The 26679-nt window shown below is 35.2% G+C and overlaps 4 protein-coding genes across 5 annotated transcripts; 1 reads left to right on the top strand and 3 right to left on the bottom strand.

Annotated features, from left to right (window-relative positions):
- Positions 1 to 7501: 7501 nt before the first annotated feature.
- On the bottom strand, positions 7502 to 9684 carry LOC133790650 (uncharacterized). Its single transcript, XM_062228349.1, has 9 exons — positions 9374 to 9684; positions 9236 to 9295; positions 9002 to 9049; positions 8756 to 8888; positions 8586 to 8662; positions 8285 to 8383; positions 8122 to 8192; positions 7948 to 8038; positions 7502 to 7817 (listed from the first exon to the last, which is right to left on the bottom strand). The coding sequence occupies exons 1-9, from the start codon at positions 9620 to 9622 to the stop codon at positions 7707 to 7709; spliced, it is 939 nt and encodes a 312-aa protein (XP_062084333.1). The 5' UTR covers positions 9623 to 9684; the 3' UTR covers positions 7502 to 7706.
- Positions 9685 to 13606: 3922 nt separating this feature from the next.
- Positions 13607 to 14998, bottom strand: LOC133790652 (probable pectate lyase 4). The gene is made up of 3 exons (XM_062228352.1): positions 14142 to 14998; positions 13909 to 14044; positions 13607 to 13828 (listed from the first exon to the last, which is right to left on the bottom strand). The coding sequence occupies exons 1-3, from the start codon at positions 14969 to 14971 to the stop codon at positions 13607 to 13609; spliced, it is 1188 nt and encodes a 395-aa protein (XP_062084336.1). The 5' UTR covers positions 14972 to 14998.
- A 683-nt stretch (positions 14999 to 15681) lies between these two features.
- LOC133790651 (uncharacterized) lies at positions 15682 to 18764 on the bottom strand. 2 transcript variants are annotated; one of them, XM_062228351.1, is made up of 7 exons: positions 18502 to 18764; positions 17637 to 17852; positions 17137 to 17211; positions 16815 to 16903; positions 16514 to 16598; positions 16066 to 16147; positions 15682 to 15953 (listed from the first exon to the last, which is right to left on the bottom strand). In XM_062228351.1, exons 2-7 carry the CDS (start codon positions 17802 to 17804, stop codon positions 15850 to 15852), a joined length of 603 nt encoding a protein of 200 aa, XP_062084335.1. In that variant the 5' UTR covers positions 17805 to 17852; positions 18502 to 18764; the 3' UTR covers positions 15682 to 15849. The 2 variants fall into 2 exon arrangements, with proteins under 2 accessions (XP_062084335.1, XP_062084334.1); XM_062228350.1 differs by having other exon boundaries at positions 18551 to 18763.
- Positions 18765 to 20486: 1722 nt separating this feature from the next.
- On the top strand, positions 20487 to 21913 carry LOC133789457 (vesicle-associated membrane protein 711-like). Its single transcript, XM_062227305.1, has one exon. It carries the CDS (start codon positions 20831 to 20833, stop codon positions 21491 to 21493), a length of 663 nt encoding a protein of 220 aa, XP_062083289.1. The 5' UTR covers positions 20487 to 20830; the 3' UTR covers positions 21494 to 21913.
- The last annotated feature ends 4766 nt before the right edge of the window (positions 21914 to 26679 follow it).

Below are 26679 nucleotides of genomic sequence, written 5' to 3'. Positions count from 1 at the left end.
GTACCCCTAAACCTCTGGCAGCACACTTCGATGCACTACCGGGGCGGCCCAGTAATGTCCATGAGTACTCCTACTCATGGAGACATATGAGTCCCCTCGTGGTTCTCATATGCCCGCCCTACTAGTCCTCCCAACTAGTAGTAGCTCACTTGACGCACTTGCGCCAGGGGGTGGTGGAGAGCTGACACCAAGTGCTCCCCCTACAAAGAGCCTTCTAAGCTTTTAGCCCTCTACCAGGAACATATATGATTTTTGCTTGGGAGAGATATTTGGCTCTCAGCTCGCCAATTATCTGAATCTCCCCAATCCAATCGTTCCACTGCGTTCATTGACCCTTCAATATGGAACCTACCAACCTGCATGCGTACCACTACCGTTCATTGACCCTGCATTATTGAAGATATTTACGAAAAATGCCACTGTCGTACAAACTAGGCATCAGCATGCTCACCAGCCTGCATCCTCGCATGCGCATCTGGCCGAGCACCATCCTACCTTGTAATATGCCTTCAAGGTCGGCATGTTATACTCTCCCCCACTTCAATTTTCGATGCCCTCATCGACAGACTGCTGGCCAATCTTCTTCCTGCCTCGACTCCTAAGCTCACTCCATGCTTCTTCCGAATCTTGAGTCTGCACTAGTCCCTCTATCATTGTAGAATCACTGACTTGGTGATGATCTCCCACGTCCATTCTTGGACTCGATCAAAGACCCCATGCCACCGTCGCTATTCAGAATCCTCCCATGAAGTAGTGCCTCTACACTCGAATACTCCTTGCACACATGTACTCCTCCGAGTCCATCACGATGTCCCTCCAGTCAACCAAGTATCCCTTGCAACACTGACCCTGAAGCAAACACATCATTTGATTGTTGCTTTCCCGCCAATTGTCTAATGTCTACTCCTATTGACAAGGATGAAATTAAGGTGCACCCCTTAGGGTGAGGTTCGCAAACCAACCGTTCTCAACGGCACCTACGAAACATCCTTTCATTGAAGGCATGTTTCTCTTCAACGTGGCACTCATGCCAACTGTAGCCTTTATGCAGTATCTAGTGCACCCTTGCACACATACTTTGCGAAGTAGTCTCTCAGACTTTTGGCCCTCCGGCCTTACTGCATACCCATGGCTTGATGTGAAATGGCCACTCCTGACCATAAGCATAACTGCTAATCGAGCTTCTACAATGTGGTCAATGATCCGACGTCATTCGAAACCACTGCACTGCCTTCTGGCTCGTGCTCATGCTGACTCTCAGCAGCGTGCCTCAACTTCTGCCCCCAAATCAACCTTGCCTAACTCTAGACAGCCTGTTGAATCTTGACCAACTTGACTGCACTCTACCTCACCCTTGAGGTCTGAAGTTGTCCCAATCCATTATCTCCCTTCGACATATGTTCTTTGAATCATTCGACTTGTGTTCCCATAAACATGTGTCCCCATAAAACAATAAGCATGTCCCATAACATGCTGCAAAACCTGCCCAATCTTGGTCTCAGCCTATGCCCATGCATATTGTCTATCTGCAGCTTCACTTGGTCACCAAACCCACTCGCATCAGTCATGCATGTCTTCGCACTGTACAACCCATCTGTTGTTGTGTTTCCTCCTAGATTCACACACCGAAACTGAACAAGTACCCTGACCCTTCGAACATATGAATTAGTGGGCTCCCCCACTTCAACTTGGGAATAACTTCTCTTCTCGAGGTGTACCTCTCAAGGTATATCTCGCAAGCTAACCGCTTCTCTCGTGCGGTCCCTGGTTCCATTTATCACTTTTGAAGATGATGTTGAACTAATTTCTTGGCAATTCTGACTCTTTGCCCCTCGACATCTCTACGTTGCCTTAGTACCTAAGTCCTGCTAACTTTCACCTTAGGCAAACGTTGCACTGATGTTACCTTAGTGCCTGAGTCCTAACGACTTTCACCCCAGGTAACTGGCTATGTCTTTGTCTCTGAGTCTCCTTGACTTTACATTCTGAACAACTAACGATCTCCATGATAACTCATCTCGATGCTTTTGTAATGGAACATTGGTCTGCTATTTGGATGTTTGAACCGTGAAGGTCTCTCCCCCACTTCAACTGTTGGCGTCCTCAACAACTTGCCCACACGCAAGAACGTCTGACCACCCCAACTCTTCATGCACAGAACAACTCTAGAAGTGCACCCCACAGGATGTGACTCTCGACTCAACTACTTCGTGTAGCACCATTGTCGATTCCTCTATGTGTGCACTGTCCACATAGCTATCCATCTGCTCTATACTAGCATCTCGCCCCTCCGGGCAGCTTCTCTAGGCTTCTATGGTCACTAAATCCCAATAGCAAGGCCCTCCGGCCCACATTTAAACTCAAGCACCATCTCCACCTCCTTATGCCTTCTTGTAGTACTAAGTTTCCTTGACGCAGCCCTCCAGCACTCTAGAAACTCTAATACTATTCTGACCACTGCGCGCGGTCTACTCGGCCTTGCTGGCCTTTGATGCATATATTCCCCAACTTAGCATCTCCTACAATGCCTTAGTGTTGCTCACACCAACTAACATCCCTGTGACCTAACACGTCCCACTCCATTGTCTCGGCGCCTCCCCTCCGGGTCAGAACAAGATAACATGCAAACACTTCCAAGTACGACTATCCTCTGACAATCGCGGCCACTGCCACCTTAGTCTCCATGTGATGCCCTTTGGCACACAAGTAGCAACTGAAGCATTCCATGCTCATCTTAATCTGATTCATCAAAGTTGTCCACTTTCGATCACTGTCGTGACTCACAAGCGTCTGACGGCCACTATTATGCTTCCATACTCTTTCGTACAAGTCCCCTTTTCAACAACAGCGCTCCGTGCGACTTACACTATCACTCAGGAAAACTTGAACTAGTGAACCAAGCATACAACCTTGACCACTCGATCAAACCTTGTCTCATGTCAACGAGTTCCAACTAATATGTAGCGCCCTTCCACAATTGCACGTGGTTGTTGTCTTTCTAGCATCACTGAACTTTCTGATTCGAAGCAACCATAACTTTTCCCCTCTCTAGGATGTCCAATATTCCCACGAAGAAGAGCAACCAAGTCCCATCCGTCTTAGCCTACTAATCCTTTCTAGGTGACTAAACGGCTCAACGACATATGTTAAAGTATCCAGACCTTCTGATCCTTTGTCACGCCTACATCCGCTCTAGGATGGGCCAACCAGGTTCACCCCAACTTGAGGTGAACCTGGCTCTGATACCAACTGTCACGGGCTGACATTTTGACAGCAGAAATGCCCGTGCGGCACCTTGACTCCTCTAAGCCAAGGTTATCCTTCCAACCATTCGAATAACAATGGGCACATTTTTCGCGCGACCGTGTGCCTATGCACACTTCCGTCTCTCAAGTCATGCTCTCAAGCATTTATGAGTGCAACCATGAATCAAGGCTATCTAGCCAAGACACTCACACTGACCATACGTTCTCACTATTGCAAGGCAAATCCCAACACTGATGCTCACCCAGACATTCGCAAGCCAAGGTAGCATGTGTGGCCAAGAGCTAACACCAAGCTGACGTGCCAACACCTCTCCTCATGTCCCATTCGATACTATCCAAATAGCTCACATCACAGACCAAGGACTCACATACGTCCATGGTCCAATCCTCAAGGCACCATGCCTTCACACATGTTGGCAGGCCCTCGAGACTAGCTGCCAGACTAATAGCACACACTGGACCTCTATCCTACTCAAGCATAGTGCACATTCCAATGCTTGCATCCTAACAAGTCCCGCGAATGACTTCCCGTGCCATCTCGTGTTGAGACTCGTGGCCATGGCGCACCACGACGTCTCTCGAAGGCTCGGGCCATGTTCCATGCAAGCGGCATCTCGGCAAGCCAAGGGAACCGTACCCCTAAACCTCTGGCAGCACACTTCGACGCACTACCGGGGCAGCCTAGTAATGTCCATGAGTACTCTTACTCATGGAGACATATGAGTCCCCTCGTGGTCCTCATATGTCCGCCCTACTAGTCCTCCCAACTAGTAGTAGCTCACTTGATGCACCTGCGCTAGGGGGTGATGGAGAGTTGACACCAGGTGCTCCCCCTACAAAGAGCCTTCTAAGCTTTTAGCCCTCTACGAGGAACATATATGATTTTTGCTTGGGAGACATATTTGGCTCTCAGCTCACCAATTATCCGAATCTCCCAAATCCGATCATACCACTGCCTTCATTGACCCTTCAATATGGAGCCTACCAAGTCCCGTCCATTTCCGGGCAATATTGAAGATATTTACGAAAATGCCACTACCATACAAACTAGGCATCAGCATGCTCACCAGCCTGCACCCTCGCGTGCGCATCTGACCGAGCACCATCCTAGCTTGTAACATGCCTTCAAGGCCGGCATGTTACACCCAGCGCACCCCACGCGCAATTGACCAGGCGGCCAAAAGGCACACGTGCGCCCAGGTGATAAGCGTACAATATATACGCTTATTCATAACTTTTTCGATTTGATTTGGTTGTTTTTCTCAAGTAAAATTATGTATTTGATCTGTTTGGTGAACTTGTGCAGTGTGTCGCTATAATTCTGATAAGTACAAGAATTCTGATAAATATATGTTTAATTGGTCGAAATTGGTTAATATTCATAAATCTGGTACAGGCGATATATCGCCTGTCTTGGGCGATATATCACCACTAGAGGAATATCAATTTTGGCTGAAGCAGAAATGACAACATATATTGCGTTTTCATCGAGGTTATTCGATAGGCGATATATCGCAACATTGTAGGCGATATATCGGCACAAGGGTATTTTTGGAAATTTTAATGGAATTTCGTAGGTTTTGTTTTGGTGGAAATAAAAGAGGATTTGGGTATAGAGGGAAGGGAGTTCTGACGGCAGGAGAAAAAGAAACAGAGAATAATTCATTTTTTTATTTCATTTCTTTATGCTTTTGAATTTTAGATTATGTGATGATGTTTAATATTATTAACTAAATTCTTATTTAGAGTATTTTAATATAGTCACTGGATATTCTATTCATCTTTAATGCAATTTCTATAATTCTTTGAATTTATGTTTATCTATTGTTCTTATGTTTAATGCTTATAATTGATTGACCATCTTTTGCATGATTATTGGTTTTAATTCAATATCTGAAAAGTGAGAATTGGAATAGCTTTAGGCAATAGACATAGATTTCAATTTAGAACGAAAGTATCAAATTGGTTTGTGTAGCAATTAGGTTTTTGTTCTTAATGCGGTTTATGTGTAGAATTATCACAGACATGTAGAGAATTCACATGTAAACTGAATATTTTATATCTTGAGAAAGAATATAATTGTCAATAGTAAACATGCTATAATCATAGGTTTAAAAATCATATTAGTGATATTATTGTTTGAATAGAATTGAAGGTTGATGAAATTAAAATGCTCTAATATTTCTTTTATATTAAATTTCGTTAATTGAACTTTGTTTTTCTAGTTTATTGTTAGTTGTTAATTTATCATTCGATTTTCATTAGTCAAATAGAAATAAAGGTTTGTTGTTGGTAATTAATGGATCAATTCTCTGACGGAACGATACTGTACTTCCACTACTATTACTTGTTTATTCGATTGCGTATACTTGCGTAGCAGAAAAATTGCAACACCATGCGCACAGCCGGCCAGGCGGGCAACAGATACGCACGCGTCCAGGCGCACTCGGCGCGCAGTCAGCCAGGCACCATAAGGCCCGAGTCACTAGGCAACCTGTCATACAACCTCACGCATGCCCTTAGGCACACACACCTCGCCAAGAGTGGCATTGGGCGCCAAACGATAAGGCAGCCAGCTAGTCGGCCAGTAGGCCATGGACATGTATTGGCGAGCCACACACCGCGCACCCTGCAAGCAATCGACCAGGCCCGCGCACGCGCCAGACGCACACCGTACGCAGACGGCCAGGCAGCCAGCAGGCATGGCACACTCATGCGCCCTCGACACACAATTGGCTAGGAGGCCAGCAAACACGCTCGCGCCTAGGCGCACTCGGCGCGCAGTCAACCAAACGTCCAGGCCCATGCGCGCGCAAGCACGCACCACGTGCACCTGGCCACTCGGTCAGCGGGCCCATGTGCGCGAAGGCCATATTAAGCTTCCGGATTCGGTCCTCTATCATTTTTTGAGACCAATTGAGTTGAGTAAATTCTGATAGAATTGATTTTTTTCCTAGTCTTTGACTATAATGAATTTTATGTCAAAGAGTGAGGGACAAATTGTAGTGCATAAAATTTGTCTATAATTAAAGTCCAACTAGTGAGCATGCCCAATAAGCCAGTAAGGCCCCAAACCGATGTAAATGGGCCCATACATATTGAATAAGCCATCCAAACGGGCTAGCTAGCACCTAGGCTCGAGTTTAGATGCATTCAGTCAGCCAGAGACATTGAAGCAGTCGAAATACCTGCTCTTCTTCCCATGAAAATCGGAGGGGAACCACGGAGAACGGGTCAGACGGGCGAGATATACGAGATGAGAACGGAGAGAAGAGAACAACTATAAAAAAGACCCTCAAGGGTTGAGAGTGGGACATCGGAGAATCACTTTACTCTATTTTACTCTCTTACGGAAATGAAGACTACTCTTTCTAAGCGATCCAGTCAAGCAAGTCGAATCAATCAGTCTGATCTGACCTCACCAGACTTGACCCAGTCATTCAGTTCCGCCGTTGTCGCCACCGTCACTCTGACCACTCTATTACTCATTCATCCATCACTATCTCATTATTTACATCATAGTTTTATTACTTTCAATTAATTTTCGTTACAACCCGACTAACTTGAGCGTCGAAGTTCATTTGGCTGACACACCACCGGTGCTCCCAATTGAACTCTTGTCCCTTTGTTTGTTCTTGACAGACTGCTGGTGCCCATTTAATCAATTATAGGAAATCACTTACACACAAAACATACTATTTTATAACGATAATCTATTTGTAATAAATGGGTAAGTATGATATTGATTCTTTCCATTTTTGTTTTAATACTAATTGAGATGTTGTCAATTAATGAAATCAAATTAATTAAAAAGATACAATCAATAATTTAAATGATATTAATGATTTTTTGGAAGATATATTTCTTTTGAATCTTGTGCATAATGGTAGTGCATACACAAAAATAACTATTGTGATACAATGTTTATTAATTAATCATGAACCGAAATAATAAACAAAATAGTTTATAATTTATTTTAAACAAGACTAAGTATCAATAATATGGATAAAATCTATATAAACAAAAGAGCTTATTATTGTACAGTAACAATATACAAATAATTTATTTAAGCAATATAAATTTAACAATTAAACCATGAAAACAAAACTATTTAATTAGTTTATTTGGCTAAAAAACATTAATATACATAAATAATAATAGAAATATATAATGTAAGAATCCCATTAGATACAACGTGGTCCTAGTTTAATAATAATAATAAATAATAATAAAAGTGGTGAAGAAATTAACACACATCATAAGTTTTGAGTTACAAATTAATGTTCTATTTTTGTAATCAGTTACAAATTATACTTAAAAGAAATTGTGATTTTTTTATGACAAGTAATTAATCTATTTATGAATTACATTACAATTATGATTACCCGTACAAGGAATTTACAAACCAAAATGGTTTAACATTAATATAGTTGCAGATTTTCACTTCTCCTTTGAGTTGAGTTGTCTTGCTAGTAAGACAAGTCCCACAGAGGTAAAGCCAGACAAAACCGTTGATGAATAGAACACTGCAAGCAGAGCTCCCCTAAGAGACTGCAGTAATAATAAAAAGGTTTCAGACTTTAGGTAACAAAAAGTGATGAAGTAAAGACTTAATTATTTCTTGGTAACACTTCAAAGTGAAATGACACCATGGTTTTCTCATCTTAAACCTAAATTGTACCTTAGCCAACATCAAGGCATTGTCATTAGAATACTGCAATGAGCTCTCTGGTATGTTTTGGATGCCCTGAGCTATCTCCCATGAAAGAATCCTACATTTTGTGTTTTCAAGTAAACAACATCATTAGCAATCTTTCATGTTCATAGCAGAGGAAAAACATGAGACAATTATTACCCGAAAACTAAACTAATGGAAGCGCCAATATTCGCTTTATTAGCTGTTAGTTCGACCTGGAGTTCTCCAAACTGCAGTTTCTCAACCAGCTCATGTTATTATAAAGTTCATGTTTAACTAATAAGATAATTTAAATTCAAAGTACTGATTATTATGAACTCACCTTCAACATCCTGCTTTCATTCTTTGGCTGTTCATCGGTCTCTGTTGATATCGAACTATCAGATAGACATTTCCCAGTTGTGATCATCATTTTTGCAATCTACATTTGTTGAAGTTTCCAACAATACTTCCATCTCAGAGATACAAACAGAACTTCTTTCATGTAAGAAAATAATTTATTGTATGAAATGCTCAACTGTTTTTGTTTAGTTTGAGAGTTTCAAGTCCTAAAAACCACAGTCCCAATCAACAAAAACTCAAAGAAAAATAGAAAAGAAGTAGCGATGACAAATGTTACATACCTTTTGTAGCTCGCCTTGGCCATACTGCCCCATGGATTGGAACCTTCTTCCAGCCAAAACCAAACGCTTTCCGAAGGCTTAACCAAAACGAGAAGAAACAAAATAAGCTTAAACATATATAGAGTGTCTAAAGAGAAAACTTGCATATGATATGATGTTCTTGTTCTTGCCTGATTTAGCATTGTTTGTTAATGACTCTTCCAACTTAGGGAGCTTGCTAACTAAACTATGCGAAGTCGATGTATCAGCTTTTTCCCATGCTCTAGAGAGATTTAACAATGTCTCTCCCAGCTCTAAACCACACTGATTTTAGTTTTTGAATAGAGAGAGATTTGAGATTAAATTGTATTGTTGATTACATTTTTTTCTTAATTTGAAGAAGAAAAATGATAGGAACCAAAATCAGAAAAACAAACCTCATCAATGACCGGTCCATTTGAAAGATCAAAAGCCGCATCGTTGAGCTTTACCATAACAAAAAAAAATGCAATAAACAAGTATTCTAAACGACATGTCGTTTGTTTGTGTGGCTGTTTTTTTAGTTGAGAAATATGCATTTTGCCAAAAAAGCCCAAAACCACTCAAAAAGATTGTGATTACAAGAACTGGGTCACTCGGTTTTCCCCGTAAAGAAAGTAATTTGTACTTACATCGAGACGGAGATCGCGTGGGAGCTGCGAAAAGTAATCTTGGGGAAGATCAAAACTTTTCTGCGAAGAAATTAAATTCAAATTACAAATTGATACACAACCAAATGAACGTGATTATATATATATGGTATTGCTTACAGCGAGTTGTTGAAGAAGAGATTGAGAATCGGGTTCCAAGGATTTGGCGGAATCTGATTCGGCCAGAGCCAATGAGACTGTCAGAGACCTGTGTTGCAGAGTTCTCTGCTTTCTGGACAATCCAACTCTGTTGAGGGCCGCCGAAGCTGGGAGAAGCTTGGTGTTTCGGAGATAGAAGAGTGTACTTGAAGAAGAAGACAGATTCGAGATGGGTATGGCTTGAATCGTCGCAGCAACACTACCAGCCATTTCGCAGTTCTACTCTGTTATTGTTAATTTTTCTCTTCGCCAGTTTTAGACAAAACAAAATCAAAACAATATTTGGTTTTTTTTTTTCTTGGATAATTTCCATTATCCTGGGCCCGCTAAAAATCGCTAATCGGTTTGTCTAAACGGCGCCGTAATATGGATAAAGTCAGTACTCGACAAGAAAATCAACGTCTAGGCTTGGACTAGGATTGGGCTCATCTCTGTCTTGGGCTTTTTCAGATATTGTTTAGGGCAATTAACATATATACGGCAAATTTGGAAAAAAATTCTAAAAATACGGTATTTTAAACTAATTACAATATTACGGTATGCTTATTATATAACCCACAACCCATTATTATCAACATTTACCCAGATATCTATATTACTCATCCCATTACATGATGAATATCACACTTCAAATTTATATAAAACCATTACAAATATTATCATGGACAACATATATATATACATATATATATATTAACATCTTCAAATAAGTTTTGAATTACTTATCTGTAAACTTACAAAATTGTAATCAAAGTTTAGACTTGAAAAAACCATATTGTTGAAAGGTATAATCATAAAATTATTTTAAAATATAGCAATAAATTTGTAACAAATTTTTACAAACAACATTAGGGATGCTCAACATTTTTACCACTAATTAATCCAATTCAATTAAATGTTGGATGTTGGAAATCATCATCCAATCCAATCCAATCCGTTTTGGCCTACAAATCCAATCAAATCCATTTGTAATTGGATTGGGTCGATTTATTTTTATTTTTATTTTTATTTTTTTATCTTTGAACCTAAATGTTGATATTAAACAAATTAACAAGCAAAACAAAAAACATACAAAATACTAGACACTATGGAGTAATAATACCAATTTAAGTCCTTACAATTGTCACATTATAGTCCTTTAAATATTAAGTTTACAACATTAAGTCCATTAAACATCATGATAGAGAAAGACTAAGTTTACAAATCCAATTAATTGTAATTGAATATCCAATTTTTTATTATTGGATTGATTCGGGGTAATTGAATTGGTTTGGATCTTGAGCAACCCTAAACAACATGATAGAGAAATGCTAAATAAGAACTTACATGTTACAAACATGTAACAAGCTTTTACAGACAACGACAATTATGAATTTACATGTTACAAACCTGTAACATACTTTTACAGATGCGTAAACCAGTTACATAAAAATATTTTTGTAAACAATATTTATAAATATATAACCAAGTTTTACAGATTTGTAATACAAGTTTTATATTTTTGTAGACAACATTTATAGAATAATTCCTTGCTAATTTTTTTTAATTTTGTAACAATGGTTTACATAACTAATTTTATAACTAAAAAAATTATATTTGTGACTAATATTTTCAAAAAGTAAGTTGTAACCCTAAACAACATGATAGAGAAATGCTAAATAAGAACTTACATGTTACAAACATGTAACAAGCTTTTACAGACAACGACAACTATGAATTTACATATTACAAACCTGTAACATGCTTTTACAGATGCGAAAACCAGTTACATTAAAAACATTTTTGTAAACAATATTTATAAATATATAACCATGTTTTACAGATTTGTAACACAAGTTTTATATTTTTGTAGACAACATTTATAGAATAATTCCTTGCTATTTTTTTTTAATTTAGTAACAATGGTTTACATAACTAATTTTATAACTAAAAAAATTATATTTGTGACTAATATTTTCAAAAAGTAAGTTGTAAATTTAGTTAACATATTTGTAACAAAAATATATAAAACTAAGTTTGTAACTAAAATAATATTATAATTAGTATATACAAAAATGTTAAATTGCATTGAACAAGGAACATAAATATATATATTTTTAAATTGTAAAAATTAATAAAGAAATAGACTATATTGATTAAATATATAATATTTTATGTAAGTATTATACTAATAAAGTATAATATTTATTTAATATTAATAATTATATTTTAAATATTTATAAGTAAAATAAATTTATTTGTAATTATTATTATTATTACCATACCAAAAGTATCTATGAACTAATGACTGAAGAGAAAAAGACAAAAAAAAAATTAAAGTACTGAGATTTTTAAAAAAATATATAATATGAAAATTGTAATATTTGTATTATAGAAATTAATATAATTAAAATAGTTTAAAATATAAGATTAAAATTGTATTGATTTGATTAAAAATATTAAAGTGATTTGACATATAATATTTAAAAAAAAAGTTGATTTGACAAAAAAAAATATGTTAGTTAAAAATTATATATTAATAGGATATAGATACGGTGAAAAAAAGCATGTGTATATATGTTAGTTCAAAATTATGTATTAATAGGATATAGGTACCACACCCACTAACCACCTCTTACACTGCCGTATGCCACAAATAAAAAAATACCGTATATTTAAAATATGGAACCGTATAAATATAACATACCGTATATTTCAAATTTTTTTGCCACATGCAGTGATGTGTGTAATTTTCCCTATTGTTTAGAACGTAACAGCCCAGCCCAGCCAATATGGATAAGTAAACTAGATAATTTTCTAAAGAGATATTTCCTACATAAATCCCTAATGTTTCACATTTATTACACTTAAATACCTAATTTTTTTACGGTAAAAATATCCAATATTCAATATATGTTAAAGATAAATATATAATCTGTTTTTCTTTGCCACAAAAATACATATAGTTGCTAAAACATTACTTTTGTAAGTATTTCATTTGTTAAAGCTGTTAAATATGTTGACTAAACAGACATTTGTCTTTCTGTAATCAGTCAATTTCATGATATTTTAAAAAAATATATTTTAAATTAGAAAAATAAATTAAAAAGACATTTTAAATTAATTTAAATTTAAAAAATTCATATTTTGAGGACAAAAATATCCAAATTACGGAGTGTTACATATCTGGTGAGTCAACAGTCAACAACTTCAACAAAGGAGGTACTGATAAAAATAATATTTTAACAACTTTGAGTATTTTTGCCGCAAATGAAAAAGATTAGGTATTTATCTTCAACATATATTGAAAATTAGGTATTTTTGCCGTAAAAATAAAAAATTAGGTATTTATTTGTGACAAGTGTAAAACATTGGGTATTTATGCCGTAAATATCCCTTTTCTAAAATATGGAAAAAAAATGATGAAAATAAACTTTCAATGGTTGAGTCAAATGTATTTACATTTTTTTTTACCTTAATGAATATTATTATTATTCTACATGTAGAAATTATTATTTATTGAGTTAAAAATATTGTATTATTTTTTCTTTTTTATTAATTATATTTTATTTTGTTTCTTTTTTTTTTTAGTATTTTAATAAATAAAAATAATAATATTTAAATGATGTAGAAAAAAATATAAAGAAGAAATAAAGAAATTGATGTTTGATGTTTGATGTTTGATGTTTGATGTAATTTAAAATAAAGAAAATAAATTTTGTTAATGCATTTAAAAAAAAAATAGAGTAGATGATCATTAGGACTGCTTAGCTTATTAGAGTTGGTACATTAGCAGTCAAATTCGGTAAGTGCATCTTTGAAAGTAGAATATATAATTGTATTGCCAAAATCATTGATTGAATTTGTATTCTTTATCTTGTTGTATTGACATCAATATCATCCAATTACAGTTCTTTTTTTAATTATGAAAAGTCATTAAAACTACAATGTTCCAAGCACTTAAACCAATTCAAACACCAACATTTCTATGTCAAATATTTTCATCGTTTTCTAAGTACATAACTATTTTAAAGAGCTATTTTATTTACTTTATGATATAGAGTAGAGTAGAGAACATATACCTATGACTAGTACATTTTCATTATACTACTCTGTCTCAGAATAGCTCATGTGTCACACGCCTATATATAATGATATCTATGTATGTATGTATGTATCATAATATATATTTAACATATTTTTTGGTTGGTTCACTCAACATTTAGATCTTTTAGTGCAGCGAAGAACACCAGCTGAACTAGTTAAGGATCTCACAAATTTGGCATTTGCAACCTTAAAATTCTGTTGAGGATTATAGTTTGGGTTTGCTCCCCTGAACCCTGTTCCTGTAAAAGTAGCCCCATTCTCAAACACATCTCCCACTGAGTAAAACTTCCATGAATTCTTGTTCCCAACTGTGTCCATTCTCCAAGTCACCTGTAAAAAAAAACACATCAAAGAAACAATAGTCATGTACATACACATATATATTATAACTAGACATTATTATGAGTTACCTCCTTGTTCCCTGATTTGGGTGCAATAAAGATATTTGCTTCACTCTTCACACTAGGGCTCATGCTTCCTCCAATGGCATATTGAGTCCAGCCTCTGAACAAGTTATTGGCCACATGTGCATAACCATGTCGAATCCTGGCATCATGAGATGTTAAAAGTCTATCTGATCTGAAATGGGCTACAGCTACAACTCAAAACTAAATCAAAGCATTTTTACAAACTATTATGTTACCTTGGCATTCTCTGATTACAGTTTGGACCAAAATGGTTATAAACGACAGTCACTTTCATGTTCTTGTCCATCGAATACCCATCATCATGACCAAGAAGCATGACCTTGTCTTGGTCTCTAAACCAGTTATTCGAGATGGTCACATCTGTGGAGCCACGAGTCACATCAAGGAGACCATCTTGGCACTGGTAGAGAGTGTTATGGTCAATCCATACCTTTCTAGCACCAACTAATCTAATGGCATCCCCATCGGCCTGACCCATCGACACCACCTTTCCTTCCGGACCCATCACCCTGCTCGGACCCTGGGCTCGACAGTGGTGTATATGGAGCCCATGGATTATCACGTTGCTCGCCTGAAGCACCACCAAGCATGCATTTCCAGCAACGTGAACGCTCACGCCTCGGCCATCAATGGCGGTGGAGCTACTGATGAGAAGTGGTTTTTGGAGAGTGATGCGCATGTCCCTTTGGAATGTGATCCAAACTTTGCCCTTTACCATGGTAGCTCCATATCTAAGCGTCCCAGGTTTTGGACTCAAAGGGTTGTCATCGCTAGGGTCTGTGACTACGTATCTCCTCAGACCTCTTCCGGCGTTGCCACTGCTCATCTTTCCAGCAAAACCAACCGAGCAGGTGGCGAGCTGGGGCCGGTTTCGCCGCCATTGCGGGTTCCTTCTCCAGCAGCTATCGATGGTGTTCAGTCTAAGGCCGCGGAGCTCTTCACTGCTGTTCCCGCTGCTTGGGATGGAGTACAGAGCTAGAAGGTTGAGAATAATAAGAGCCAAAGCAAAGTGCTTTGTCATGGTGTTCATGTAAATTGGAGCCATAATCAAGTGAAGTTATAAATTGTATGTTATATTACCTACTAACCCAACAATTTATAGATAGTATTTTCATCTCTTTGTATTTCTAACTGATCCTGGCAAATTAATGGACAGTTTAAAACTGATTATTCAGTTATCCTAATTAAAAAGTGCTGAACAAGGAAGCTTACTGAGGAGGGATCAATTTTTTATAATATAATGTCATTATTTTATGGTATTAATGTAGCTATCAGTTTAATGTGAATGAATGAAAAATATTTATAAATGTGTTCTAAATGTAACGGACAACGTAATTATGTTTAGCTTTTAAAGAAGAATATATTTCATTTCATTTCATTCAAACTGCAGTTTCTCAACCAAATCATGTTGTTATAAAGTTCATGTTAAGCTAATAAGCTGCTGCTTCAACTTTAATTTACTGATTATTATGAACTTATCGAACTTCTTTCATGTTAAATCTAAGAGAATTGCTTTTGATTGGAGATGCGTAGGTATGGCTTGAATCATCACAACAACACTACCAGTACCAGCCATTTCACAGTTTCACTCTGTTATTGTTATTTTTCCTCTTGCCTAGTCTTGGACAAATGAAAATCAAAACAATATTAGTCTAAACGGCGTCGTAATGAAATGAATGCATTGAAAAAATATCCATGGCATGTTTAATCGCTTCATGGATAAAAATACACTGTTGTACCATTCATAAATTTGGATAAGAGAAAAAATGAATCCTTTCATAGAACCAAGATAACCCAATATCGTTTCCTTTTACAAAGATTTTGACAACTTGAACCCTTAAATAAACGACCTGGATACCACTGAAATGTTGACTCTAGTAAAATTTAAAAAAAAAGTTTAATATTTTTTTTCTGGTAATGGTTTTATGTTTTTGGTGATCCTCCAAACTTAGCAACCTTTCTTTGCTCGATTTGCCCGGTTAATGGACATTGCATCTCTGTCCAACTGATTGGAACCATGGTTGCACCTAATAAGAGCAACGAAAACACATCATCAGTGGAGAGAGCATAAAAATTTATCATAGGAAAGTGAATTTTAATACAAATATCATAATGGTCAGAATTTTCCTCCATGCTTACCTGCTGCACTGTCTGCAGATACAACACCCAACTCATTTTTTGCAGTGGACAGATGATATGCCCTTGCATCACCAAGAGAGAGCTTATTGAAAGCATCAAGGAAAACCATTTGGTTACCAAAGAATTTCATTATCAAAATTTAATACAACAGAGAACATAAGTAGAAGATAAGGTATCCTCAAGAACTGAGGAGCACTACAAACAGAAAAAAGTGAAGCAATATTACGAGTCCCTAAAATCCCACCAAAGCTAAACTCAATTTTGCTGTCTCATTGGTTAGACTTCTCCTCAGCGAAGTCATATTTCGAACATGATAGTCATCAATTTCTAAAGGGAAACCGAATTTTTATTTATTTAAGGCACAACCTAAAAAACAAATTGGAATATCATTATCTCTTTTCAACTAGTACTGATATTATCATATATTTACTTCAAACATAAAGGATACCACAATAGCTCTGACAATGTCACCGACACGATATGATGCGTGCATATCCACTTTATCAATCTCTGTTGCTCTAACATCCTGTTGCCTGTTAAGAAAATAGTTGATTTTGTCATTCTCTAGATGCAGCTACTAAAAGAAACCTCTGAGACGGCACTTTGATCAGAGGCTAACAGAGAATTTAAAATAATTCAAACCTGTAGTAATATCTACATTCATTGCAGAAACTAAAAGCTAACCATGTACAAGAGAGAGAGAGAGATGCAACATACACTACCAAAAAAAAATGAAAATTGTCCATTACCTGATTATACCAGAAAATTTCTCTGGCACAGACTTTGTGCCAACACACATAATGTCAAGAGAAGCCATTCTGGCCATCACTCTAGTAACCTATCAAAATACAAAACAATATAAGATTATAAACAAAATTCAAGGCATTCAAAAGCTTCGGTGTATTTCTAAAAATATTTTGTAGGATAACAAAGTAACTACAAGTAAGGACTTTTCTCATAAATGAAAAAACAAAAGACATAAAGAAACATATATGACTAGAGAGGCTAGTCCCTTTTGAGAGAGACAATACATGAACACGAGTACATTTCTAAGTAAAATGAGCCACTTACTCGACCAATTACAATAGATCCAGGCTCTGGAACAACCCCATGGGCCTTGTGACCAGTTACTTCTATAGTAGGTCTCTGTAGAATAATAAATGATCAACAAACTCAACATCATTGCCACAACTTCTAACACCAACATTATCATCAAGATGAAAAAAAGAAAATCATAGTTTATGTTTATTGAAATCAAAAGCATAAACAAAACATACTATAAAAAAAGTACTACTTTTCATCTTTAGTAGTGGTTAGAGCATTGAATTAACGACCAAATTCACCTCAACTAGCTAACTCATTCATTCAAAACAATTTCAAGAGTCAAATATGTCTAAAATTAAATTTTGAGCAATTCATCACTCATAATCCAAAGGGAAGAGTATTTTTAAAAACAAAAAAAAAACAAAATTTCAGATAATATTCTGTCCACAATGAAAGCCGAACCTCTATATATATTCATAGGCTAAAACCCGAGAAAACCATAAAAGAATGAATGTGAAAGACAGGACCTGGTCAGGTGCATCGGAAGGAGGATACTGAATGAGGCGGAGTCCAGTGAGTGAAGCGTAGATGGTGTGATTGTGAGGAGACACATAAGCACCTCTCCCTGCCTTGAAGTCAGACGCTTTACCCAGAACTTCACCTGGTGTGACCATGTCTACGTCTTCTTCTTGCATTCTCTTTCTTTCTTTCTTCACCAAAGCACTCAAAACCAGTAAACGGCACTGAGCTCGGTCACAATGAAAAGCCAAATCTCAACATATATTCATAGGCCAAAGTAATTAGTAGTAAAATATCTCAATTTAAAATCACCAACAAATTTAGATGTTTTGTCTAAACTTGGTACTAAATTATGTTTTCGCGTTAGCTATCAACTCACGACAAGAATGTCTGATCAAATTCACATCATTGGAGCAAATTTCTATTTTATATATACAAATATATTCATGGGACATTAGAAATGCTCTTAATGAAACTCAAAAAATAGTCTCAGCCATTTCTGTACGTAGGCAAAAACCCAACTGAGTACCAACTTCTAAAACGCAACATCAACAGTTCTTTTGCTTTGTTCTTTTTTGTAAAACCCAATATGAACATGAAGTAGATGACAGGAAAAGTCAATACCCCCAAAAAAAGTAGCAATTCAAATAAGAAAGTATGGTAGCTCTAAACTCAACTTGTAGTCCACAAAAGTCTCAACATTTAAGCAGAAATAACTAGTTCACTTTCACAATTTCACCTACTGATTAAAGAAAATGAACTTTCTAGTCTAAAATCTCCATAAAACATATAGGAAAGAAATAATCCCTAGAATTCACATTGATAAGCTACTCTCGAGTCATAATGTTATCTACTCAATAATTATATATATACCTACTGTGATAAGCAGCTTTCTGTAACCTGCGAATGCGATAGAGCATACCTGCAGTCCGAGAGGCCGCTGCCCTGAGAGAGGGAGGGTAGGGTTCCGGGCGTCGGAGTGTGAGGGTGAGGCGGCTAAGAGACTGAGATTGAGAGAGGGACGGTCGGCGGTCGGGGATGTGTGAGGCGGCTGTGAGAGGGTTAGGACCCGTGTTACGGTTATTAGACAGGAAAGAAAAAAATAAAGGGGAAGGAAATGTTATTTTCTTTCTTTTTTTTTTTTTTGACATTTATATTAGTATTTATATGTTATTTTTTTATATTTATCTTAATTTTTATACATTACTTATTATTTAAAAATTATATTTCTTATCACAATTATTAAATATTCAATTAATTATAAAGCTAGAAGAAGTAGTTGGCAATTTATATTAAATGTATTCAACTATTTTTTTTATTAATTTTTAAATATACATAGTCAACACTTAAGGTTAAAGTTGTTCAAAAATCATCAAATTCATATATTTCAACTATAAATATCACAAAGTAAGGACATATTTTTAGGCAAATCATGTAGATATCTATCAAATTCTAAAAAAAAAAGTTCATTTCAATAATTCAACCAAGTTAGCACCCTCAAAAAAGATAATACCACTTGGAATTAGGAATGGAAACGGGACGAATAATTGGTGGGAGTACTCCCTCCGCCCCATCCCTGTTCACAATTTTAATCCTCATCTCCCCAGACATTATGTGATGGACCTCGAGTGGGGTGGGGAATCCCAATAAGTACCCATTTATTAAAAACAAAAAAACAAAAGTAGATCACTTAAAATTAATATATATTATATTATATTAATCACTCAAATTATTAAATATATCAAAAATAAAATTAAAAAAACTATAAAAATTTATCAATATGCTACAAAATCACATAAAGAAGCATGTAAAATAAATAAAAAATTGAATGGGGCCTATCGGGGCAAGGAGTGCTATCAATCCACACCTTCTTTAACATTCAGAGTCTGAAAATGACCCCCGTCCCCACTCTATTACTCGTTTAAGCGGGGAATCCCCACCCTATTAGGGGCAATTCCCCACAGGCCTCATGGGGATGGGAAATTTTCATCCTGCTCGAAAGAGTCCTAACTTAAATTTAATCCATTTAGAAACTTTAGCTTTAATAATAATTCATATCGATATTCCCTTAAAATGACAGAGAAAGCTCACACTTTTTGCAAAGTTAGTAACTTAAAAGTTGTATTGTAAAGATAATGATTCAGAACATTCGCCTTTAATTTCATTCAATTCATTTGTGACGATGATGAATTTCTATATGCCTCCAATTCTTTGCACTGTAAACATAAATACACCATAATTAAATTTTGATTCCAAAATTAGTAGTAGCTCTATAAGAACTGTCTGTACCTGTAGCTCTGCTTCAATAACTTGGTATTTTGACTCCAAAATAAATTCCCTTAGTCTTTGAAAAGATCATGACATATACTAAAATTAGCTTTGAACTTTTTGTCAAAAGGGTAATTGAGTTCATCCCTACAAATTTTCAAAACATTATTATTGTAGGGAGTTGTCCTAAAAGTTCCATCTATTCTTTACCAATTAACACAATATCCATTTGTTGAGACCACCTCACATTATTCTTCTTTCTTTTGTTTCTTCACCATTTCACGAGTTGCATCAAGTTTTTTTTTGTCATTTTCAACCAACTACATGTGAAAAGAAATCACATTATAACAAGTTAATTAAAGATAAGTAATCTTCATATAAGTGCATCCAATGATAGACAAAGGACACGGTACGGTGTCCAACACCACATGTGTCGTCTCATGATTGATTAGCGATATCCCATAATTCTTATTAAATTCAAATAAGTAGGATTCGATATTGAATTGTACCAATAACAATAACAATATACCACCCCAACTTGTGGTGTTGCGCACCCGTGGTACCCGTTAGCAATTCTCTAGTCATAGAAGCCTTCTCGGGTTTGTGACTACGTACATCTTGAGACCTCTTCCGGCGTTGCCAGTGCTCATCTTTCCAACAAAACCAACTGCGCAGGTAGCCCTCTCCAGCAGCTATCAATGGCGTTCTTCACTACTAGAATGCTAAGAATAACTAACGAGAATAAAAAAGTGCTTTCTAAAGGCGGTCATGCTTATTAGAGGAGATATATAATTAAGTTTGCTGTGTTGTGTGGTGTTAATTTTAGAGCCATAATAATAGGAAACTACTTTTCAAACGTTCCTTGGGCAACTTTCTTTCAAATTCTAAGCTTAGAAAAAGAAAAAGTCCACAAGAAAGAGAAAAAAGATTGAACATGGCGATACTATTCGCGTTGGTGGCGAGGGGTTCGGTGGTGCTGGCGGAGTTCAGCGCCACATCGACCAACGCCAGCACCATCGCCAGGCAAATCCTTGAGAAAATCCCCGCCGGTGATAACGACTCCAACGCCTCTTATTCCCAAGATCGATACATATTCCACATCAGGCGAACCGACGGCCTCACCGTCCTCTGCACGGCCGACGAAGGCGCCGGCCGGAGAATACCCTTTGCGTTTCTGGAGGATATTCACCAGCGATTTGTGAGGACTTACGGCCGCGCAGTTCATTCAGCCCAGGCCTACGCCATGAACGATGAGTTTTCGAGGGTTTTGAGTCAGCAGATAGAGTACTACTCCGGCGATCCAAATGCGGATAGGATAAATCGGCTGAAAGGCGAAATGGGTGAGGTTCGAAATGTGATGATAGAGAATATTGACAAGGTATTAGAAAGAGGCGATCGATTAGCGTTGCTAGTTGATAAAACCGCTAATATACATGGAAACGCGTTCAGATTCAGAAAACAAGCTCGTCGTTTCAGAAACAGAGAATGGTGGAGAAATGTGAAGCTGACGGTGGCTCTTGTAGTCCTTTTGCCAGTGATTGTTTATGTCGTAATGGGTTTTGTCTGCCATGGAGTTACGTTACCTTCCTGTTTCTAGCTACAATCTTTCTGGTATATGGCAATGGTGTTCTTCAGATCGGTTTATGTGAGTTCAAGCCTGTTGTGTATTTTTCATGATATATATATGATCTTTTTCAGATATTGAAAGAAGAAGCAAAAAAAACGTTCCTTGTAGAATTTTTATGTGTTAAAACTCTGTTTTCTCTGTAATTTGGCCGCAAGTTCATATTTTTTGAAGTTTGATTTTAAGCTCTAAGCTGTGTTTTTGATGCAAAGTGATATTAGAAACCGTTGAAATTGTCAGTTTCTGATTGTTTTGGGATTAAAAGCTTAAAACGACATGTCGTTAATAGTTGCAGTGAGACAACCTTCAGCTCAAAGCACGACATGTCGTTTGATAGCTTTAAGAAAAAAATTAAAATATATCAGAAAAAATTTATGAAAAAAAGTTTGACCATCTTTCGTCAATTTAGGCGTTTTTAATGATTTGGCTCAATTTTATTTTATGCATATAATATTTATTTTGGTTTAGTTATATGCATTATTAATCTAAATCAAGTATATATGTTGATATTTGTGTTTGCATGAATTGACTATTTTTGTTCAGAATAACATTATATATGTAAATTTGGATGAGTATTTTGTATGTTTTTTAAAATACACATGATCAATTAAGTATACGCATAATATATAGAATTTTATTTTTTTTTTATTTTTTTTAGAGAAAACTTGTTTAGTGAAGAAAACAATTACATAGGATTTGGCAACTTGAATTGCTAATATAGTAGCAGATTCGATTCAGTACAATTGGAATTTAAACTAAAAGGAGCCAGTAAATGTGGCACCTTATTAGCATAAAAAAACAACCTTAGAGCACTCTCATCCGGTGCTCTACTTCAACCTTTAAAATATCTCCCAAAAACACACATTTTTCTATTTTATCTCTAAGTTTTACATTTTACCATACATCAGATTCTCTATTTTTTTCTCTATATCATTTAAATATTATATTTTCAAACATTTTTTATTCATTTCAAATATTTTTTATAACTATCAATAATATCCTAATATATTTTAATATTATAATATTGGGTTAAAGGATGAATAGTATACATTAAATATAGCTTGGTACTGTAGCTTTATGTAAAAATATTTGTAAAATACATCATCCAATGTATACACATTTTTGTTAGTTTTAGCTATTTTTTACATATTTTGGTAATATAACTCACCCAATATGAGTGCTCTTATAAGCATAAGAAAACATGCTGCTAAGAAAAAAACTCTTAAAAAATATGGTGTATATTTTGTGCTATATTTCGCCCAAAATATGTAGAAATGTTATATTTGGCCAACTTTTTGCATTTGTACTCAAATGCACAAGATGTAAACTAGCTAAAAAAGTCAACACATCTATTGATGCTTATTTAAAATATACAAAATAATTAGTTCACTACTAAAAATATAGGCTTTTACTTCGTCTTTTATACATACAATATAAAAAAACTAAAGTAAAAGTCTTTTAATGGGTTTTTACTTCGCTTTTGGGAATGGTAGAACATAAAAATAAGCTATTACTTCAGTTTCTTAAAAAAAACAAACTTAAAATAGAAAATGAGCAAGGGTCATGTTTGGTTTGCACACTATATTCGGGCTTTTCACTTCGGTTTTTATGAAAAAACCGAAGTGAAAAGTGGAGCAAACTAAACGCGGCCCTGAAGGCTTTTACCTCGGTTCTTATATAAAAACTGAAGTAGAAATGGTACTTTCTACTTCGGTTTTTATATAAGAACCGAAGTAAAATAGTTTTAATACCCTTAATATATAGCTCTCACCTCATTGTCTCTCTAAAGCAAAAATCACAAATGTCAAACCCAGAAAACCTTCATTGTTGTTGTACTCCCACGAGGGTTTCACTAAATATATCATTTTTTATGTTTTTTTTACCATTTGAAACCATTTTTCTTACTTAAAAACATAAATATTGGTTCCATTTTTATTTTTGAGAGAAAAAATAAAGACTTTGGGTGTGGGTATTTTTAGGGTTCGAAAATGGGTATTGTTATTGGATTTTAATTGGTTTTCTTACATTAAATGTGTTCTTGAGCTTCAAAAAATGTATGAATCACTAAATCTTTGTTTGAATGATTTTTTTTTATTTTCTATATTATTTTCATTTTTTTTAATGTGTTTATTATATATAAGTTTTAGAGTTGCTAATATTGATTTAGAGGATATTTTGAGCATCAAAGAATATTTGTTACCTTAAAACTTTATTTGTGTTAATTTTTTTTATATTATTCCGAATTTAATACTTATTTTTTAGTACATTTGTGTTATATTTTTTTATTTATTTTGTTATTTTATATAATGTTATTAATTATATATATATTGGTAAAATTTAAAAATTGTTGTGACTTGCTATTTAAATTTCTAAACATAGCTTCAATAGGTAATATTGTTATCAATGTTAGAACTTGAAATGTTTGGATTATTAGTGACATTTGTTTTTTATTTTCTATAACTAGCTAGCTTGATATGTTGTTTGATGATTATGTAACTAGTTTAATTAATTATGTAATTGATTTTTATTTGTTTTTGTTTAAGCATTTTAGTAGGGTTGTTGATTTAATTGTCAATTTGGTATTGATTTTGGGTGACTTCAAGAGTAATATTGGAGGTGAATAATCTTTAAGTTTTATTTATTACTATTGCAATATTTATTTATAAAATTAGAGTTAAATCATGCATGTTTTACTTTAGTGAAGTAGAATTTGGGAAATTTGTTGTTGGCGGTGATATAAGGATGGAATTATGTGTGTTGATTTTGTGTTTGTTTGTGTTGAATTTATATATAATTATAAAATTGGGATATGCTACAAAAACAAATGAAACTCTGCCAATTTTTTATAGATTTTATTAATTGTTTTCCTTTTTCAATTCGCACACTATGTCAAGATATTTTGTGTGTTATTTACAGGTTTTTAAATTTTTGGAGACGTTAAAATGTAATTATTATGCTACCGAAATTTTGTTAGACTTAAGAAAATTTAATAATTAAACTCCATGAAATTTGGATAAGAGCGCGAGAAACGAAGAAGACTCTTGTTGAAGATAATTTAGACAAAAAAATTGAAGAAAGAGTTGTAAGTATTTTAAAGTAAAGTAAGAATTTTTTTTAAGTGTTGTTACAAGTTACTAATTTAATCTATCATTGGTTTGTTTCGTAGAATGAACTAAATGATAAAGTTACTAGTAGCTGAATTGTCGCCAAGGGTTGGGAGGACATCTTGCCAATCCAACAAGAATAGTTAAGCCGATTGATGACTTAAATTTATTAGTAAGGCTATTTTGTTTATACATACCTTTAGTTTTATGTGAATGTATATATAAATGTTTAGGCTATTTTATTTAATTACAATTATGTGAATGTATATATGAATGATTAGATTATTCTACTTAACAATTATGTGAATGCATACATATTTTATTTTATAAGAATTTTAATTCTAAGTGTATAAATTTTGTGATTTTTATTTCTGTTATAAATTAAATGAAAATAAATCAATTCCAATTGTAAAAATATATATAACTATAAATTCATATAATTAGACTATTTAAAAAAAAATTATGGCAAAATATATATATAAATAGAGTTTGGCCATTTAAAAATAATTAGAAATAATTATTAAAAAATTGGGGCTTTCTACTTCGATTATTATGTAAAAACCGAAGTAGAAAGTGGGGATTCTACTTCGGTTTTTACATAATAACCGAAGTAGAATCCCCACTTTCTACTTCGATTGGATTCTACTTCGGTTTTTAACCGAAGTAGAATCCTCACTTTCTACTTCGCTTTTTACATAATAACTGAAGTAGAAAGCCTATTTTTAACTTCGGTTTTTAACTACTTTTTACTTCGTTCCGAACTACTGCGGTTGCGAATTTTAGCGAAAGCCGAAGTAAATCCAGCTTAAAAACCGAAGTAAAAACCTTTTTTTCTTGTTGTGATTTTTTTTATTAAAAGTTAAATTAAAAATTAAAAACTTTTTCAATTAATAAATCATATTGTGGGCTAAATTTGGCCCATTCTATATTTTGTGTTAAATTTGACACAACTTTTAGCCATTGGAAATGTAACGCCCCACGTCACTATGGTTGCTTACTGGAATAACGACTGGCCCTACAAACCAACATAAGTCTTTCCAACGTGTTTTGTCCTCACTCGCACGCTTCCTGGGAAAACTTCCCAGGAGATCACCCATCATAAAATTGCTCCAGGTCAAGCACGCTTAACTTTGGAGTTTTCAAGTGATGGGCTACCGAAAAGAAGATGCATCTTGTTGGCATAGGTAGTACCCATCAATCCATTTAAGTCATCTTCAAATGTGTAGTCCCATACCTACAAGTCTTAGAATAATAACATTTAACCTTCCCCAGGCGGTGTGGGATTGCACAGCTTTACCCGTTCTTTCCCCCTACGGATCACGGGATACTGACTGTCATAATCACCCACCTTTAGGGGTCCGACGTCCCCGTCGGCCACACTTTCGGCTGGATCAAAGCTCTGATACCATTTGTAACGTCTCACGTCACTATGGTTGCTTCCTGGAATAACGACTGACCCTACAAACCAACACAAGTTTTTCCAGTGTGCTTTGTCCTCACTCGCACGCTTCCTGTGAAAACTTCTCAAGAGGTCACCCATCATAAAATTGCTCCAAGTCAAACACGCTTAACTTTGGAGTTCTCAAGTGATGGACTACCGAAAAGAAGATGCATCTTGTTGGCACAAGTAGTACCAATCAATCCATTTAAGTCATCTTCAACTGTGTAGTCTTATACCTACACAGTCTTAGAACCATCACACTTAACATTCCTCAGGCGGTGTGGGATTGCACAACTTTATCCGGTCTTTCCCCTTACGAATCACGGAATACTGACTGTCACAGGAGATGCTCTTAAACTCTAATAATAACGTACTTCAATACCTTTTAAACAGTGAGACCAAAGGCAAAATATAAATTAGTAAACATTGATAGTAAATCTTTAACTCTAATAATAACATACTCCAACACATTTCTTTTTCTTAAAATTATGAATTTTTAATGCATATTAATAAGGTGTTAGCTTACGTTATTTTTATAATATAAATTGCTCCATCTAGATATTATACGGTTGTTCTTTCATTCATAACTTAGTCACATAAGGAAATTATTAATG

This window comes from Humulus lupulus, chromosome 7, assembly GCF_963169125.1.
Source record: "Humulus lupulus chromosome 7, drHumLupu1.1, whole genome shotgun sequence".
NCBI lineage: Eukaryota > Viridiplantae > Streptophyta > Magnoliopsida > Rosales > Cannabaceae > Humulus > Humulus lupulus.
This window is presented reverse-complemented; position numbering and strand designations above follow the sequence as displayed.

Coding starts and splice junctions, on each gene's coding strand:
- LOC133790650 (XM_062228349.1), bottom strand. CDS start 9,622: ATGGCTGGTAGTGTTGCTGCGACGATTCAAGCCATACCCATCTCGAAT. Junction 8,663..8,755: donor AACAAACAATGCTAAATCAG/GCAAGAACAAGA, acceptor GTTTTGGTTAAG/CCTTCGGAAAGCGTTTGGTT. Junction 8,039..8,121: donor TCCATTAGTTTAGTTTTCGG/GTAATAATTGTC, acceptor CACAAAATGTAG/GATTCTTTCATGGGAGATAG.
- LOC133790652 (XM_062228352.1), bottom strand. CDS start 14,971: ATGGCTCCAATTTACATGAACACCATGACAAAGCACTTTGCTTTGGCT. Junction 14,045..14,141: donor TGTAATCAGAGAATGCCAAG/GTAACATAATAG, acceptor TCATGATGCCAG/GATTCGACATGGTTATGCAC. Junction 13,829..13,908: donor CCAAATCAGGGAACAAGGAG/GTAACTCATAAT, acceptor TTTTTTTTACAG/GTGACTTGGAGAATGGACAC.
- LOC133790651 (XM_062228351.1), bottom strand. CDS start 17,804: ATGCAAGAAGAAGACGTAGACATGGTCACACCAGGTGAAGTTCTGGGT. Junction 16,904..17,136: donor GATCTATTGTAATTGGTCGA/GTAAGTGGCTCA, acceptor GTATTTTGATAG/GTTACTAGAGTGATGGCCAG. Junction 15,954..16,065: donor ATCTGCAGACAGTGCAGCAG/GTAAGCATGGAG, acceptor TGCTCTTATTAG/GTGCAACCATGGTTCCAATC.
- LOC133789457 (XM_062227305.1), top strand. CDS start 20,831: ATGGCGATACTATTCGCGTTGGTGGCGAGGGGTTCGGTGGTGCTGGCG.